This window comes from Scardinius erythrophthalmus, assembly GCF_964197995.2.
Source record: "Scardinius erythrophthalmus genome assembly, chromosome: 5".
NCBI classification, from domain to species: domain Eukaryota; kingdom Metazoa; phylum Chordata; class Actinopteri; order Cypriniformes; family Leuciscidae; genus Scardinius; species Scardinius erythrophthalmus.
Genome location: NC_138225.1, coordinates 13,005,852 through 13,024,446, shown reverse-complemented (window position 1 = coordinate 13,024,446; position 18,595 = coordinate 13,005,852). Strand labels below are relative to the sequence as shown.

Genomic DNA, 18,595 nt, shown 5'->3' with positions numbered 1-18,595 from the left:
ACCTGAATAACAAAGAAACATCTTTAGTGGAATATTTTAGAGCACCTGTATTGTTTTCCAGTAATGTTTTGTAAACTTTTTCAACTTTACATGTTTGTCAGGTTGATTAAAATCTTTATTTTGTATTCTTTAGAAAGACACCTATAACATTGACAAATGGTTCCAATGATTTCCCCTCCTTGCATTACTAGCATATTGCTTTGTCCCTTATAAGTACAAAATGAAAAGCTAGTCAAATACTGTCAGGAAGGTCAATAACTCCTCTATAAATTTGGCAACTCAGAAGGGCGAGAGAGGAACTGCAATACTGATGGCTACTTCAAACTTTGAGCTCATCCAGTTTATGTAACTGCTTCATAATGCAATTTTCTTGGTCACAATTTTTAATAAGAAAAACAAAACAAAAACGTAAGACCATTCAAGAACACCAGATAAAACACAGCCATTGCAGAAAGAATTGGAGTGAGATTTGGAGTAAAAGCTAAACGGGTCAAATTTTGAAATAACGTTTGTAGTTTTCCAAATGGCTATGAGGTGTAAACAGGTTTTTGGGAATGCAAAAGGAATAATTGATCATCTTGGAATGTTGGTTGGAGTCTTTGCAAGGCAGGCTTCAGACGGAACACTGTCATGATGATTGGCAGTGACGGGTCCCGCCCACCTGGCCAATGGGATATCCTGAATAGAAGGGGAGGGGATTACAGGGTCCCTTTAGATGTCCATCTTAGACAACTGCTCCTCAAGTTTGGCAATTCTTTTTTCCTGACTGCTGACAAGCTCTCTGAGAGATTTCATTTCTTTCAAAACCTCGTCCAGCTTAGCTTCACTTTTCTGTTGAGGAAGAAAAAAAGTGAAAGACAAAATGTTAAGAACAATTGTCTCAGTAAAAAAAAAAAAATTCAAATAATAATAAAACCATATTGTTTTGTGCCAATATACACTGCCCTGCCAAAAAAAAAACAGGCACTTAACCATCACACTTAACTTGGCATTGTTTTGATAAACCTTTGCAATGTTTCAACTTTTATTTCAGTCCAGAGTAGTAATATAGTTTCACTGAGATCTTGTTTTGAGGATGGCAGAGGCGAACGACAGCGTAAAGTTCTCTCCAGCACATTCCAAACATTCTCAACGGGGTAAAGACCGGGACTCCATGTGTGAAAATGATCTCTCATGCTCCTTCCAATCCATTGATGGGAAAGTCTGATCATCCACTATATTCATTTTAGAGCCACACAATGTTGCTGAACCTAGGCCTGACCAGGTGAAGCAACCCCAGATCATAACACTGCCTCCACAAGCTTCTACAGTAGGGACTAAGCATGATGGGTGCATCACTTCATTCGCCTATCTTCTTACCCTGATCACTATGGAACAGGGTAAATCTGGACTCAGACCACATGACTTTTTTCCATTGCTCCAGAGTCCAATATTTATTCTTTCTAGCAAACTGAAGCCTTTTTTCCCCAATTAGCCTCACTAACAAGTGGCTTTCTTGAGGCCACACTGCTGTTCATTGCCAGACTCTTAAGGTTCTCATTGCATAGTGCATGTAGAATGCTCTTACCTTCACTATTAAACATAGCTGTGAGTTCTACTGTCGATTTTCTATGATTTGACTTCAAACGTTTAAGTGAACACGGCCATTCAAGATTGTTTTCGGACCACATTTTTCTGCTGTGATGGTTCACCACTATCCTTCCAGGTTTTAATAACGCACTAGACATTTCTTAGTCCAATTTGAGTAATTTCAGAAATCTCCTTAGTTGTTTAATTTGCTTGGTGCAGGCCAATCATTTGACCCTTCTGAAACGTTGTGAAATGTTGCCAGCTGAAACATGGCAGGAATTATCCAATCAAAGGCTCTTGCCTATTTGCTCATTTAAAATCCAGGAGGAAACTTTTTTTGGCAGGGCAGTGTTTATGAGTTATGACTTTAATAAAAAATGGGTACCACAATGACAACCACCCAATTCTGGTATCTAAAATAAGTTCTTATTAAAATCACTTAAGCTTGAACTCAGCTGCCATATAAACTTATTTTTTATTCACTATCAGTTTTCATAAAAAAAAAAAAAAAAAAAAAATGCAGTCACTAAACACGGTTTAGTTGTTCACTGTTTTTCATAAATCATTGGAATATCACTTCAAAATTAAAGGACCTTTCAAGGACTTTCCAGGTCCAATACCCTCAAATTCAAGGACTTAATGTGGGGACACATTTATTGGGCTCAACAACAAACGTTGAGGTACCATTGTAGTAGTTTTGTGCGTGCATGAACATCATGGCAACGTACAACACAAAGTACCTCACGCGGGGAACACTTAACATAACGCGTAAATGCACGTAACTAACATAAATCAAGCAAGCTAGTATGCATAGGCCACGAAGTGTTGGCGAAATAACACATTAGCGGACTGAGGGGAATAACATGGAATTTTTTTCCAGAAAACTTGTTGCACAAAGTAAATTCAAGCACTTTCAAGGACCTGTATGTTTATTTTCAAAAACTTTCCAGAGCCTTGAATTTTTTTCTTCAGATTCACAAACTTTCAAGGATTTCAAGGACCCGTGGGAACCCTGTGTTATTTTCATATTTTTTTTATTTACCATTATAGGATATATCCAAGGGGTCATATTCATTATTTTGATTCTTGGCTGAAACTGAATAGATTAACATGCTTTAATGCTCAAAGACCACATTATTTCTTACATACTGTAAATGATTGCAGTTTCTCTATTCCCAGTCTGACTGAAATGCACTGATTTCTGCATAGCCCCTTCTTTCGGAAAAGCTCAAGAGCGCTCTAATCAGCCGGCTGACCCAGTGCGTTGTGATTGGCCAGATACCTTAAGCGTGTTGGAAATGTAATACCTCTTACCATAATCGCAAGCTTCAGCTTCCAAGGCTTCTAAAGCATTTATATAAACAGTTAATAATATTCTCGTCGGTTTTACCATATCAGTTCGAGCCCAATATCTGAACTTCGTACGAGGCGTTTTAGGCAGGTCTGGATCAGTGTTCTCCGTTAGATCAAATAAATGCTTTCGTGGGAGACTATGTAACTCTGTATATGCTTGTATAAGATCTGCATATACATTACACACTAAGGAAAAGTAAAACATTATAAATAATCTTATGACCCCTTTAATATTTTGAATTAGCATTTAATTAGATATTTTCCTCTTGTCATTTTAATTTTAGTATTTTTTGTAATTTTGTTATATGATTGTCATTTCTATAAAAAAATATATTTCTATTCAGCTTTATTTCAATTAACAAATACTATTTTTAATAGTTAACAATACCAATACTGTCATAAGCAAATAATTAAAACGCATATGTAGTCAGATTGTGGGATAATCATTAGGTGTGATGAATAGCAGCTAACATTGGTGAGTTTGCAGGGCAGCGCACTGGCTCCTATGATTACAGCCCTGAGCACAGAGAGTTGGGTTTACAGGGCAGGACACACATGTGGTGATGCTGTCATGTGGTTAAACAGGCATTTGGTTGGGGGTTGGTTCTGCTGTAGAACATCCTTAAAACTATAAAAACACTATATGCAAGCCAAAAAGAGAAGTTGGCCTTGAACAATACAGTACAATAATTTAGCTGCATGTAGGTCACAACTGCAGCATAGTGCAAATTACAGTCCCACTAAAGAAATTGTGTTTATTATATATTTTTCAATGAATTTAGTGCAGAGAATGAGAACTGTGTGTAAGATAAAAATGCTGGTGGATGATAAACTGAACAGGAGTAAGTAAATCAGTAAATGAGTCCCACTCACGATAGACGGCGTGGAGGTGGCAGTCTTGATGGCAGGGGCGGTATTCTCTGTATTCTTGCTCTTGTTGTCTAAGATGTTCTTCTTGACCACTTTGAGATCGCGGTTCTTGCCTGGCACGTATCCATGTTTCAGGGATATCGGGATAGGGTCTCCATTCTTCCCTTCAAACCAATCCTCGGCCTCCAGGGCGGCCTCTGGACCTGCCGTGTCAGGGTAAAGGTCATCCTGGAACAAGTCCGACTGATGAAAGGAAGAGTGTTATTAGATGTTAGGATATGCAGGATATGAATTATGCAAACTATTTGGAATATAAACAACTGGGATGCAGATACAGAGTTCAGTTGCTTGGTTGGTGTGAAAGCTGTTTTCTGAATTTATGGCTCTTGATCAATCAACACTGAAAATGTTGGCCATGTATTTTGCAAATTTAATACTTTTAAGTAGCAAATAAATCCTGTTCATTAACTTTCTATTTATCAAAGGATTAATGGCTGCTGAAAATTCAGCTTTTCCATCACCGGAATAAATTATATTGTAAAATATTAAAATGGAAAACAGTCATATATTTTTTTTTTACACAATGTAAATCATAAAAATTAGTTCCAGTGAATATTAAAATACATTGCTAAAAGATTTATTGTATGAAAACACTGGTCCAAAACTCATGTTGGCCCAGCGGGTCATTCTTATTGTTGAACCCTTATTAAAAGCAAAGGGACTCAACCATCAACAAAAAAGTTGAAGTGAACAACGCTTTCTATTTTTGACCCTGACTCCTCCAACATTGTTGCCTAGGTGCAGTGGTAAACAGATGTCATCATAACTCATGAGCTGTGTTCGAAATTGCGCCCTATACCCTCATTCACTATTTCCTACATTAGTCCACCAATATAGTCCTGTTGAAGGAGTGAATGAAAACAAGTGAGTGAATTTGGACAGTGCGCCGATGTCCTATATAATGTTACGCTGTACCCACATTGGACCAGCGGTTTGGAAAATGGATGGATGGAGTCAGCTACGGGCGCCATCTTCTGGCGAGATGCAGGAATTTATTCAGCACAACCCTCACAGTGCATTATGGGTATTCTCTAGCCGTTGAGTGTACATTCATTGTACACTCGTTATTGTGATGTATTATGGGATTGAATGAGTGCACTTGATAACGTCCACTAGGCGATTTCGGCAATTTCGGACACAGCCAAGGTAGTACATGTAGATGGTGCAAACATACTGTGGTTTACAGCAAAATAATAACATGCGAAGGAAGACTTGCAGTGGTGGAGTGGTACTAAATAAATCAAACCCAGTGTGAAAACGGGTGTCGAAACAGGAGGAAGTTGTAGTTTAGCACTAGCAGTGTTGCTGTACTCTTAAAAACAAAATAGTAAAACAAATCAAAAAGGCTCACTTTTCTTGGCACGGTCATGATGATAGGCTCACACTTTCTCTCATGCAGTTTGTAAAACCTGAGAACACACAAGCACACAAGCCTGTTATAACATGTTCAGAAGGGTAGCAGATGTTAGTGCATGACTCGTTTGGCAAGTCAAACAAAAATAACACACCAATCAATTAAGAGCATTAGATACCACCAAACCTGAACCCCTATTCATTAATCACTCCCCCTAAATCTTATAAATCTTAATCTGAAGGATCCAGCAGGCCTTTGTTAACCAGGTCTAGTGCTGCCCTCTTTTGGGTGGATTGGGTCAGCAGTTTATGAAAAACTAGTAAAACCTAGTCCTAGACTAAATAAACAACATAAATCCAAAAAGATGTAATAAATACAAATCTAATAAGGATCTAATAAAGAAACATTCAAGTCCTATTTCACCCTAAAACAAAAAGGAATTCAAGATACATATGAATATAAATAAATATATACCAGTTTTCTTTGTCCATTTTGCATCACATCAAGATGATTTTTCTCTCAATTTGTCATTATTATTAATAATAATCAAAGTGCTCCTATTATGCTATTTTAAATGTACATAATTTTGTTTAGGAGGTCTCCTACAACAGGTTTACATGCACCAAAGGTCAATAAACACTTTAATTTTATCATAACACACATTGCACACCACCTCATTTCTCAAAGAGTCTGAAAACAGTTTGTTCAAAGATTCAATTTGATTGGTCAGATGTCCCAGTCTGTTGTGATTGGTCTACCGCTAATAGCGCATGTCTGAAACGAAACCATCGGAATTTCAGTTAGGCATCATGCACATTTGTTACATTGTTACGCAAGTTTGTAACAGGAAGTGAGACTGGAATTACAGAGGACTCGTTTCAGCAGTTCAGAATCGATTCTTTCTCTTAGGAAACAACAACTATTTTTGTTGTGCAGTTTGATCTTCAAAACTTTGCAAAACTTTTACTTTTACAAAAAGGTATATTACAGACGGCATGAAAAGTATAATGGGGCACTTTATTTATTTTTTTTTAAACAGCAATATATCAGTAAAACAAATGCAATGTGAAAATCGTATCTGGTTATAAAATTAGGATAAAATACAAATATACTGTATTCCTTTAAGTTTTGATTTTGAGGTGAAGTATGACATGGTCATATTCCTGACGTGTTTCATGTGATTTCCCACATACTTCCATTAGCTTGTGTGATAATGGTTGTTGCTATACCTTGCGATCTCACACTTGTTGACGTCCAGCCCTCTCTTGGGCATGTATCCCATGCCCCTCTGAGGCTCCTTAGTGGTAAAGGTGCTGAGGTAATGGACAAAGGGAGCTTCATCCGTGATCTCAAAGTAACGGATACTGCTGTCACCCTATTAGAAACAAATCCTCAGTCAGACACTAAAAACTAGGGATGCACCGAAATCAGAAATCAAAATTCTGGGCCGAAACCAAAAATTCTTGATGCACTTGGCTGAAAACCAAAACCAATAAAAAAAATAAAAAAAATAATTAATTTCTTATTTTAAATTAGGTGTTTTTGGGGGGATAATTGTATTAATATTAGGCCTTTTTGAATAAATACAATAATTGTATTGAATCTGAATTTAAAAAATACAAGCCAATAAAATAAAATAACCACTCTTTTATTGAAATTAACACCAAAATTGGACAGAAAATATATTAAAATAACATTACATTAACTTGTAAAATTATAAATGTCTATGTTGTCACTTTTGATCAATTTAACGCATCCTTGCTGAACAAAAGTATTTCTTTTGAAAAATAAAAATCGCACATTCCCCAAACTTTTAAACGGTACTGTATGTGCTGTGTTTACCTTTCCACACAGGTAGACCACATTAGTATCGGGATCATAGAAGGGCAGGAGGACTCCGTTACTGGTGTCCATCTCATGGACAGAGATCGGCTCCTCAATATTGTCCTGAAAGAGAAACAGAGACAATTTATAGTCTATAATTACATTAAAAAGGAAAATCATATGTCAGGAACTGCAACTAAAATTAATTTTCTTTGTTCGGAAAGCATAATCGGAATAAGTTAAGGCTGAAATACACTGGAATAGACTTTTGCACAGATTGCTGCTCCGATTTACAGTCTGGACAAGTTGTAGCCGAAAGTCAGAGCCAGTCTGCAGATTTGAGTTGACAGATGTCACAGAAAATCCTGTAGTGTATGATGATCACAGACTCTGATTTTTTTTTTTAAGCTTCAAAGTTTGATTCCATCCAGTCAGAGGATATCAAACATGTTTGATATTTTGAACACATTGTTTTAATCGGTCACGCGTCTCCTAGCAAAAAGGCACATGTTTCTGTGTGAGTTTGTTTAGTTTGTGGTGACTTGAAAGTCTGGTGGTGTGTGGTCCTCAGTCACTTAGTGTACAATGCCCAGTTTTTTATCAGTAACCATTTACAAAGTCGGCAAGCGTATGAGGCCTGTTTAGATGGTAAAAGTTGTGTAGTGTATTCCAGCCAGTCTGAAGTGCATTTGTTTGTGTTTATTTATGAGCAGGTGTTAGATTGAAATTTGTCTGCGGTTTCCATGGCAACTTACCGGATCCCAGAGGGCGAGCTGTCTCTCGCTCATGCGGCTAAAACCAGTGGTGAACACTTTTCCGTCAGACAGGAAAATAGCTCTCATGGGCCTGGCACCCTCATGGGCCTTGTCCTTCTCCTGTCAGCGAAACACACCATAATACATCACAACACTGCTCACATTCTTTCAAACCTGAGCAGCCAAATACTTTTTGGATCAAGTAAACGCATGAATATACAGCGCTTCAACTGAGAAAAACTGCCGCCAGAGAAACCTTTCAGTCCTGTAATTCGAAAACTTTTATACTCACAAACTTTTATCTGCCTATTCACTTCAGAAAAGTGAATAGCCACTTACCGCAATGATCTCCTCCTTGCGCGGGTCGATGACTCGGATTTTCTTGTCCTTGCAGGCAGTGCAGATGAGACTGCCATTGCGGTTCCAGCAGGCGCTGAAGATGATGTCAGGGTGCATATCCTCAAGGGTGATCATGGACTCTCCCGTGCCCACATTCCAGATGAAAATCACATTATCACAGCCTGCAGACAAACACGGGAGAAAAATCATGCGATGGGGGAAATGACCATGTTTGAATGCTGATGAATCTTTTCATTAGAAAGCAGCTGGATTGTTTTTTCCATTTAAAGGCAGGGTAGGTGATTTGTTCCAGAAACATTTTTTGTTATGCTGGTTGAAAGTCTCTTCACATCCTGATTGCAAATCACTAAGTTGAGTGATCTAAATGTTAGGGGTGTTGAAATTAATTGTTTCTACAATGCGGACGCCCGAAGTTGACGATTCTGCATCGATGCAGTAGTAGACCATAATCGATTATAGCCGTTATAGCCTACAGACGTTTCTCTGATGTCATGTCGCATATTCGCTCGTCTCGCTAGCGTAAAATGACGGGGGCTATTTGCACCCACTATTTTTTTATTTACAGTGCGTGAGCATGTGCGTGCAAGCGTGTGTGTGTGCGCACAGGCTGTGAGCGTTATTGTAACTAAAGTAGCCAACAATACTTGACAGTTTCATGCGTTTTTAGTATTTACTAGTGTTTATTAGTGCTCCTGTCGTCTGCTGTATTCAGACCATAGACGTTCAGACTTGAATTTTGTTTGACTACATTCAGGAAGTGTACTTTCTTGGCGCAGATAAAATAAAAAGGGAGTTCATATATCTGACAGCTTGTATTTATAGACGAAAATGTAACCATGTGCAGTAAAATTGCAATGCATTGTGATATTGAATCGTTGAAATGATAATCGTAATCGAATTAAATCGTGAGACCAGTGACAATTCACACCCATATTTATATGCATGTATATCATCTGTGGAAGGTGTAGAACCATAAAATGTTCGTCCAATCATTGCATTCAGTCCGAGCTTATAATGCGTAACACAATAACTACTGAAATTTGGAAGAGATGGAAACCCGTGACATTTTACTCGGAACAGTTCGTGACTCAAATGTATGCGTTTCAATGACAAAACTATCAACCGCAAAAATGAATCTGCAGCAGTCAAGTGATACAGGTCAGTGCTCTTTAAGTTGTTCATGTTCATTATCACTGTAATGTTATGTGATTTGAGACATGAGGATAACGCCATCTCTTATGACGCTTTTGTTTGCTCCTTGCTGTCACTTGTTTTGTAGGAGGCGTGGCTCTGAAGATGCTTTGAAGGGAGGGTGGGATCTTATGCTTTCAAAGTTAGCTCGCTTTTGCTAGCCTCTCCTAAAATTGTCTACCCGACCTTTAAGTGTTTTGATACTGAACTGTATACAGTACATTAATGTATACATACAGTACATTAAAAAGATAAACATGAGGCGCATAACTTCCTAAACCACTCTTCTCTCTTTTTCACCATTATTCCCTGTCTCCTCTGTTATAGTTTCTATCGATAGAGTTTGCTTTTCCTTGCTGGATCAGGTGACGCTTCTCACCTGCACTGAGGAGGATGTTGCGAGCGGTTGGATGCCAGGTAATGATTCCCACTCTTTTAGAATGACCCTCCAGCACCACCACTGGCTCGGACATGGAGGTCACCAAACCATTCTCTGGGATCTGCCACACCTGAGAACAAAGAAAGAAAGAAAAATATTAACATTTTTATCTAACATCTCACAAATGCAAATATACTTGACAGTAAATCAAAAGAGTTATCGTTAACTAAAACTATTACAGAAACATTACGCTTTTGGTTATTGAAATGAAACTGAAATAAAAAAAAATATATCCATAAATAGTAGATGATAAATTGAAATGAAAATTAGAAATACTGCCTTGGCAACTAACTGAAATAAAAAAGGTTTAAGTTGAAGTAATAAATTGCTAAAACAAAAATAGCTGAACAGAAATATATATAAAAAATAATAATTTAATAAATAATTTATTAAAAATAAATGCCAATTCAAAAATATTCATTAATACCAAATAGTATAAAAATAACACAAAAAAAACCACCAAATCAAACATAGCTGTTAAAATGAATTCCATTATGATCCAAAATTTGATTAAGCCATTTTTTATAACTTCTACAATTACATTCATTTGTCTGAAGATGGCAGCAGAGGGCAAATAAAGGAGTCCAGCAGAGTTTTATCAATTTAAACAAGGATTAAAAGTATAATGACCTTTTAACTTTATTATGACAGAAATAGTAATATGCGATCGATGAAGCCGCTCTCTTTAACGTCCTTTTTATCTCCCTCTACATACTGCTTATTCTCAGCATTTATTAAACCGCTATCTTAAACATTTTTTGATGATTAGAAAAAAAAACTGCAACATTTTACATTTAAATATTTCTGTATATCGACCTTAACTGTGTAATAATAGACTGGATGTATTATTACACTGGATGCAGTATATATTATTCCTTTACATAGACATGAGACACTGCTAAGGAAACAGGTCAATGTCATTATCATCAACATTGTCGTCCCCTAAAAACACAGTCACTAATAAAATACCCATCCAGCATGTCTATACCTAAATATCAGGGCTGGGTAAAAAAAAAATATATACATATTGATTTCTCGATTTTAATTGATTCTCATTTTGAAGAACCGACATAACTTCTTAGAATCACAAGAATTGATCTTTCAGTATATGCTTTTCTCAATTGAATGAACAAAACGCGCCTCCAATCCAACAAATCTCAATAAGCTTTGTGCCTCCTTACTTCTGATATGAAAAGGTCTCACCTTTCAAATTCTGTCAGTTTTAGTACGAAATAAATACTGTTTTTGCGCTCTTTAATGAGGTGTGACAGATTGCTGTTGCCGTTGAATAGAAGCAGCAGCCTGACCAATCATCTCTTCTGATACTAGTTTCAGCACGGAATAAACATGAATGAACATCAAATGGTATGTTAAAAGATACATTACTATTAACAGAAATCCATATCATGTCTCATGTAATGGCTCAATCAGTGTTTCAACCGCAGAGCGACGTCAATAAAAAGCTTGTAAACTGTCACATTTACCTCAGAAAAGCTATTCAATGTCCAAATACTCGTCAGTCAGTTAGATAAATAAACTATATTGCATATTCATTGTATTTTTACTTAACTTATTTTGTTTGAATAAATCCTTCATGTTTTTTTTATGGCAGCCACCATTTAAATGTTTATATATATTTTGTTAAAACGTGTAAAAAGTAACTAATCATGTCATTGAAAATGTATTATAATATTATAAAGACTTAATGTGTAATTTAAATGCAAGTAGCCTACAAACCTTTAATATTATGATATTATGAATTTACAACATTGAGAGAGATTTTTTTCCTTACGGAAATTTGTCATGCACTGATAGGCCACAATCAATCGATATCGAATCGAAAGCTTGTGTATCGAATCGTGAAATTTGTGTCAATGCCCAGCCCTAATAAATATATTTCCGATGTTATGAATCTAGGAAGATAGGACAGAGCAAAACAGCAGGAATCATCAACTTCCCGGCCTCAGTATTCCCCAAGAGAGCGGACGAGAGACAGTGTCCTAATAAACTCAATACTTGCACACTCATTACACGTACATGAGCACTGGAGTTGCGTTTTTTTTCTTCACACTGGCCAAATAAGGGCTAGCAGAGTGATAAATAGACCCAGAGCCAGCCAGACTGACCTCAGAACTATAAAATGGTAGCTGCTGATTCAATGACTTCAGGCTGGGCTTAAACTAATCTAAAACAGTCCAGAGAAGCAAGCCTTCAGTTATGCTATGATCCGATCTACTGCAGTTCGCATGAGTCATGGGGTAAACTTTGCCAGCCACACATGGACTCAATGGGTGGGGTGAGATGTGATGCTGGCTATTTAAGGAAATGTATCTAGAAATGGTCAAATCCACCCATCAATAAACAAGATTTAAAATGACTGCAGCGGTTTACCTAGATTTGAATTCTGTAATCAATGCAATGTGATTTGTTAATAGTCAGAATGATACATATCAATGCATTGATTACAGAATTAAATTTAGATTTATCCATACATTACCATTCAAAAGCTTGTGATAATTTTTTTTTTTATTTTGTAGAAATTAATTTTTTGTTTTTTAGTAAAGCCCTATTCGGACGGTACTAGTTTTCCAAGGGGACGTTAGAGAAATTCGTGTTTCACCTACGTACATTACGATTTCAATCCCATACAAATCTTCCATGTCTGTTTTTTTCTCTCATTCGACCTCAGTAAAAATTCCAGGGCAAATTTCCTAGTGTTTTTCGGCAAACTCAGCGGTCCTCTGAGAAATCTAATCTCGTCCAAATGCGAATGTCTGTGATTGTCTATATTTAATTATACAAACGCTTCACATCAAGTGTGTTTTGACCTACCAGAGCTTGAGCTACTGTTTGCGCAACAATTTTCCACATGCTTAATTTAATATTTTTTTTATATACACACACACACCCTCTCATTACATATGCAAATTTATTACACATTTCTCACAGTATACCTAGCGTCTGTTAGATAGCATCAAGTCTGACACAATTTTAAAATGCCATCAGTTTTCTAAGGCCGTTTAAATGATGACAGTGGATGTGTGGAAGTGAAGAGAAAAAGGGTGACATACCATCACGGTGCAGTCTTCAGATCCACTAGCGATGACCTGGTCATTGTGAGGGCACCAATCAATGTCCAGAACAGGGCCAGTGTGGCCACATACTGTAGGGTAGGCCTTATCTATACGGCCCGACTGCAAAGAGAAAACAGACACAAAGACAAAAATTAGATCATGAAAGCATTTGGCCCATTGGGTAAATGAAATGAGCTCTGACAGCCAAGCTCTACGTAACACCAAAACAAACACTTGAGGCCTGGTCTGCATTCATGAAATGGGAGGGGGTTGGAGAAAGCCATTCTTCTCCAAATTGTCAAACAATAGCTTATCCGGTCATTCAAGCGAACAGCAGAAACATTTACACACGACAGCTGATATGTAATAAAAACAGATTGCGAGGCTTTTGTTCTTGCAGCTCTGTTTCAAAATGCAGATAGAAATACGTGTGCAACAGGCCATTGACCCTTGGAGTGAAAGGTCACACGGAGGTTTGGGTAGTGTGAGAAAGCTAAAATGAGATGATTTTACCCAGTCAAAAAAAAACACAACAGTTAAATATTGAGTAAAAAATAAATACGAATTATATTTTGCTGAAAATATACATTTAAACAATACTGGAAATAAAAAAAAAAGACTATTGCACATTGTTTTGGTAAATAATAGGTCTAATTAATTATTTGAATCAGTCATTTCAAATGGTCTGTTTAAATTAATCAGTTCAGAGATTTGTTTGTAAGTCAAAATAATTAATATTTTTTAAAAATGTGGGTAAATAATGCTGCTATTACTATCTATTAGTACATTTAAATAAAAACAAGTCTTACTTTTTGTTTTGTGCTTTTAATTTTCCAATACACATTAAAATGTCATATTTAAAAGATATGTACAGGTCTGCAAAAGTCCAATGCGATTGTTTGTATGTGAAAAACAGTATTATTCTTCATTCTAAGCACCTTATGTAATATCATTATACAATGCACAGGCCTGAAGACTAGAGAGAAAATTCAACAGAAGATTTCCCTCCTCTCCCTTGTACACAGCAAACAAAGAAGCCAAATAAAGGCACGGCTGCGGTCCCATGCCGTCAGCTGACTTCCTGATGTCATCAGTGCCCTCTGCTCAAAGGTCATGACCTTTGATCTCTCGCGAGAGCACAATCTCTGCACAGGGCAGTGTGATCAGGTGTCATCTGATCACATTGTTCAGTGTAGAGAGATGTCCACACCCGCTCTTTTGTTCATGCTGGTTGCTTTGCCTATGGTGCGATGACATCACAGCAGAAAGCCCAGCCCGATAGAGCACAACAGCTTGGGCTATTCTCAAGCCCAGCCTGTACAAAAACAAAAAAAAAGACACTACCCACCTGTGCAGAAAACCACTCGGTGTACACATTCCTTCTCAAGTCTGGGCATGGTTAACACGGCCTTACGTAAGAGAAAGAGAAACCATACCTTTTCGTAGCTATTTGTGAGCTAACCGCCCCTCGTGTTTCTTTTAAAGTGCGTGTGGATGGTTTCAAATGAGAGCAGTGGAAAAAAACGTCAAGAAATGTTCAAAGGTAACAAAAATAATCAGAAATACGGATTACCAATCAATCCATGAACAATAATACACACTTACACACTCATACGGCTACTTGCCAATAAAAACTAAATTCCTAACTCAAAGTCCAGCTGTGGGCAGCGGTCTGTCAACCATCACATGCACCATAAGATAACAAGCTAAGAATCACTTACTGATATTGTCTGTGTAAAGTTATGACGAATCTGTAAAGCTGGTAAAGACAACACATGCAAAAAGCGATGTGACACAACTACCCGTAGCTCTGTTGACAAGAAATTTTATCTAAAGAAAACATACATCACCTAACCAGAAGATAGGGCTGCAACAAACGATTATTTTGATAATCGACTAATCTAACGATTATTAGAACGATTAATCGACTATTCATCGATTATTTCGCCGACTAATCAGTACGTTTGGAACGATTATTCAGCCTTTTCAATTAGTTAAAACACTGAGTTATACATATTCTAACTATAATATATATAAAAAAAATCACTTCAGCTTTTGAAATGGTTGTTTTAATGAACTTTGAGCAACTAAACAGGTCATTCTATTTAAGTTTTCAGATTTCTGTCCAACTCAAATCACACACAAATGCTCTCTAGGCAACATTGGTTAAATATTCTGTTCTCTTTAAATAGAAAAAAATAAACAAAAAAAATTATCAGCAGCATTACAGACACACTTAAACTGCAAACAATTATTATAGGAATTTTTTTTTTTAAATTGATATGACAATTGAGCTGAGCTGACAGAGACATTCTCATTCACCTTTTAATTTACAGTATAAAAAAATAACTGACATGATATTCTTCATAACATCTCCTTTTGTAAGTCTTCATGAATATGGAACAAAATACAGGCAAGGGATAATACTGTAATAACGTTACCTAATAGAGCTACAATAATAAAAACAGCCCTGACTCCTAAGCTCGATCAAGCTTTATTCTATGCAAAAATAAATCATCACATTACTGTAATTATATTATTATTGTTAATATTATTGCTATTATTAGTAGTATTGCATTCTCTAAAAAGAGATTTACTGCTAGTTATTTAGCTTCAGCTGGAGAACATTCACCTCTCACTGGCTCGTCTTGTGCCGGTGTGTTTCCTCTTTAAGTGCTTTAACATGCATGTTGTGCTCCCGTGAAAAGCAAGTTACGCCTTGCATGTATTGCATACGATAGTTTTGTGAAACTTTACACACCTTGCTAGTTCGGATTCGTTTGCACTCCGTCATAATTCGCGCTGTGTTTTCTTCTACCGCAATAGCATTTGTAACGGCTGCATTACACTCTAGCGCTACAGCGCCGTAGCGGTCAAATCGCGATATTGCAGGCCCTTACATTAGGTCACGTGGGATCAAACGACTACTCGACAACAAAGATATTTGTCGATGTCGACTAATCGTTTCAGCCCTACCAGAAGATAATACACCTAGGAAACTATTCATACGTAAAAAAAAAAAAAAAAATGTACAGCTCCGATACGGTTGAACTTGTATTGAACCCAGAACATTGCTTAAAGGGTTAGTTCACCCCCCCAAAAAATTAATTTCTGTCAGTAATTACTCACCCTCATGTCGTTCCAAACCTGTAAGACCTTCGTTCATCTTCGGAACACAAATTTTTCAAATTTGAATGAATAAATCAGTAGCACTTTATTTCGATAGTCCACTTTAGACATTCTACTAACTATAAGTAACTTTGCAACTACATGTCAACTAACGGTCTTTTAGAGGATTAGTAGACTGTCTGCTTAATATCTGCTAACGCTTTCTTTTGTTGGTCCCCCAAAAGACATTCAACTAACTGTAAGTAACTTTTCTGCTACATGTCAACTAACGGTCATTAGAGGATTAGTAGACTGTCTGCTTAATATCTGCTAACTCTTTATTTTGTTGGTCCCCCAACAGACATTCTACTGACAATAAGTAACTTGGCAACTACAAGTCAACTAAATCTACTAACCCGAACCCTAACACCTAACCAGTCTACTGACAGTCTACTACTCTAATGAGAGTTAGTTGACATGTAGTTGAAAAGTTACTTTTTGTAGAATTTCTAAAGTGGACTATCAAAATAAAGTGGAACCAATAAAGTAATGTTACTTTACTCGTTACATCAAAAAAGTAATCCGATTACATAATGCACTTTACCTGTAATGCATAACACCAACACTGTTGGTTATCCTATGATCATTTGCACTTGTTTAGTCGTAGACATGAGGAAGGAGGCGATGGCGGAAAAAAGGGGGGAGGTGATAAAAGGACACAAGTTCTCTTAAGACAACCTTCCAGTGAAAACCCGTAACTCAAAGCCTCTAACCGATGAGGATCAGGATGATGCACTAGCATTAGCCGTTATATTTATTTACTGACATTATTGCCAGTTGGATTTTATGGATCACTGACATTGGAGAAGAAGGTTAGCAGCAATCATCTGCCTATGGATTGGTTTGCTTTATGAGTTATTAACACACTCAGAGACAGTATATAAAGCTTGCCTGTATGTGCTTATGCAAGCTTGTGATCACAAGACATTTTTTAGGGGATGAACAAATTATGAAAGCAGAAGTCAAAGAAAGAAGCTTAAAGATATCAACTGATTACCAGGATTTCAAATGATCCATCATGTCATGATCACCGATGGCACAAAAATGTCGCCGAGATGTCTATATTATGTGTGCATTTTCCCCATGACATTTTTAGAATGTCTGCTCATCAGAAACGAAAAAAGGTACAGTTACAATGACAACACACAGATTTTTTTTGCAATGTCTCTGAATGGTCAATTTAATAAGGAAAAAATATATAATATTTTATAATAATATATAAAATCGTAAAAAAAAGTTTCTATTTCAAACATCCTTATATGAAATGTTCATAAAAGAATGTTGACAAAAAAAGGAAACATGGTTTCCACAAAAAATATTTGGTGTGGTTACTTCAGCACCAAAATTAGCATATTAGAATGATTTCTGAAGGATCATGTGACACCTGTAATGCCTGTTGAAAAATCAGCTGTCACCACATTCAATTTAAAAAAAATAATAGAATAGTTACTTTAAATTGTAATAAATAATTTTTCACAATATTACTGTGAATTATCATTAAATCAAGCATGCAATGTGGTAAATAAAACTTACAGGAAAGCTCTGCTAAACTTACATCATGAATATTTATGTAACTTAATTATAGCTTACTAAAACCGGAGCTGTCCAAAACCATCATTGCAGTGCAGCGAGTCTAACCTGTTGCATAGCAACAGCACTACTGCAGATCCCTCACCTCAACTAACACGGGTTTCAACCCATTCAATCAATAAACCATTTTTAAATAAGGATTCCTCGCCTCAACAAAACCACGCCAGAGAGCAAGAGAGTGATGCCAGTGAAGAGAGACATGAAAACCATGGAAAAAAGGAAATGAGAGCAACAGAAAGACTGGACACACTGTGGAAGAGGCCAGCAGAAAGTATTACAGAGCCACAGATGCTTCCTGCAGTAGCTGAAGCATGTCTGTCTTATCTAGTCAGCATGGAAATTTCCATTTCCTCTGCGAGTTCACGAGGACCCAGAGGCAGCAGACTACAGCCGACCTGACTGAAGCACCCCAGCTGCTGTCCAACCACAATTCATGATCCACGTAAACAGCCAATCAGGGCAGAGGGGGCGGTGCCAAGTGTGTGTCAGAATGAGAGCAGGTGTATACTACGCAGTTGGCTAATGCATATGACCTGAAAGAGGAGGAGGGGGGAAGAACAGGGTAAAGAAATGAGGAAGAAAGATCACGAGATAAGAGAGATCCTGAGGTTTGCCACTCAAATATTTTTAAAAAACACAAACACATTTATTATTCTAAATACAAAAATGTAATTAAATAAAATTATATATTTATAATTATTGCATTTATTATATTATTAAAAATGATTCTGATTATTAAATTCATGCAAGAAATGACGGTGAAAAAAAAAAGTCAAATTCTGTAAACCCTTTAAAATAACTTCTGGATGAATAACTTAAAAAAATGATAAAGTAAAATGAAATGTTATATATTTATAATAATAGTATATAAATATTATAAATTATTATAAATAATAACAATTAAAAAAACATAATAAAATGGACACAATGGACTTAACACATTAACTAAAAAATTCCCTTCACACTGCCCGCTTTTCTCCTATGCGTC

General features: G+C 36.7%; 1 protein-coding gene across 4 annotated transcripts in view; it reads right to left on the bottom strand.

Annotated features, from left to right (window-relative positions):
• Positions 1-93: 93 nt before the first annotated feature.
• coro1ca (coronin, actin binding protein, 1Ca) overlaps positions 94-18,595 on the bottom strand; it is a 50,834-nt gene continuing 32,332 nt past the window's right edge. For all 4 annotated transcript variants that reach the window (XM_081366061.1, XM_081366062.1, XM_081366064.1 and 1 more), the window contains 9 exons: positions 12,847-12,969; positions 9,716-9,845; positions 8,125-8,306; positions 7,786-7,905; positions 7,049-7,153; positions 6,436-6,581; positions 5,204-5,261; positions 3,796-4,035; positions 94-831 (listed from right to left, as the gene is read on the bottom strand). In XM_081366061.1, coding sequence (XP_081222187.1) covers positions 712-831; positions 3,796-4,035; positions 5,204-5,261; positions 6,436-6,581; positions 7,049-7,153; positions 7,786-7,905; positions 8,125-8,306; positions 9,716-9,845; positions 12,847-12,969 — 1,224 coding nt within the window. In that variant the 3' untranslated portion in view covers positions 94-711. The remainder of the gene's footprint in view (positions 832-3,795; positions 4,036-5,203; positions 5,262-6,435; positions 6,582-7,048; positions 7,154-7,785; positions 7,906-8,124; positions 8,307-9,715; positions 9,846-12,846; positions 12,970-18,595) is intronic.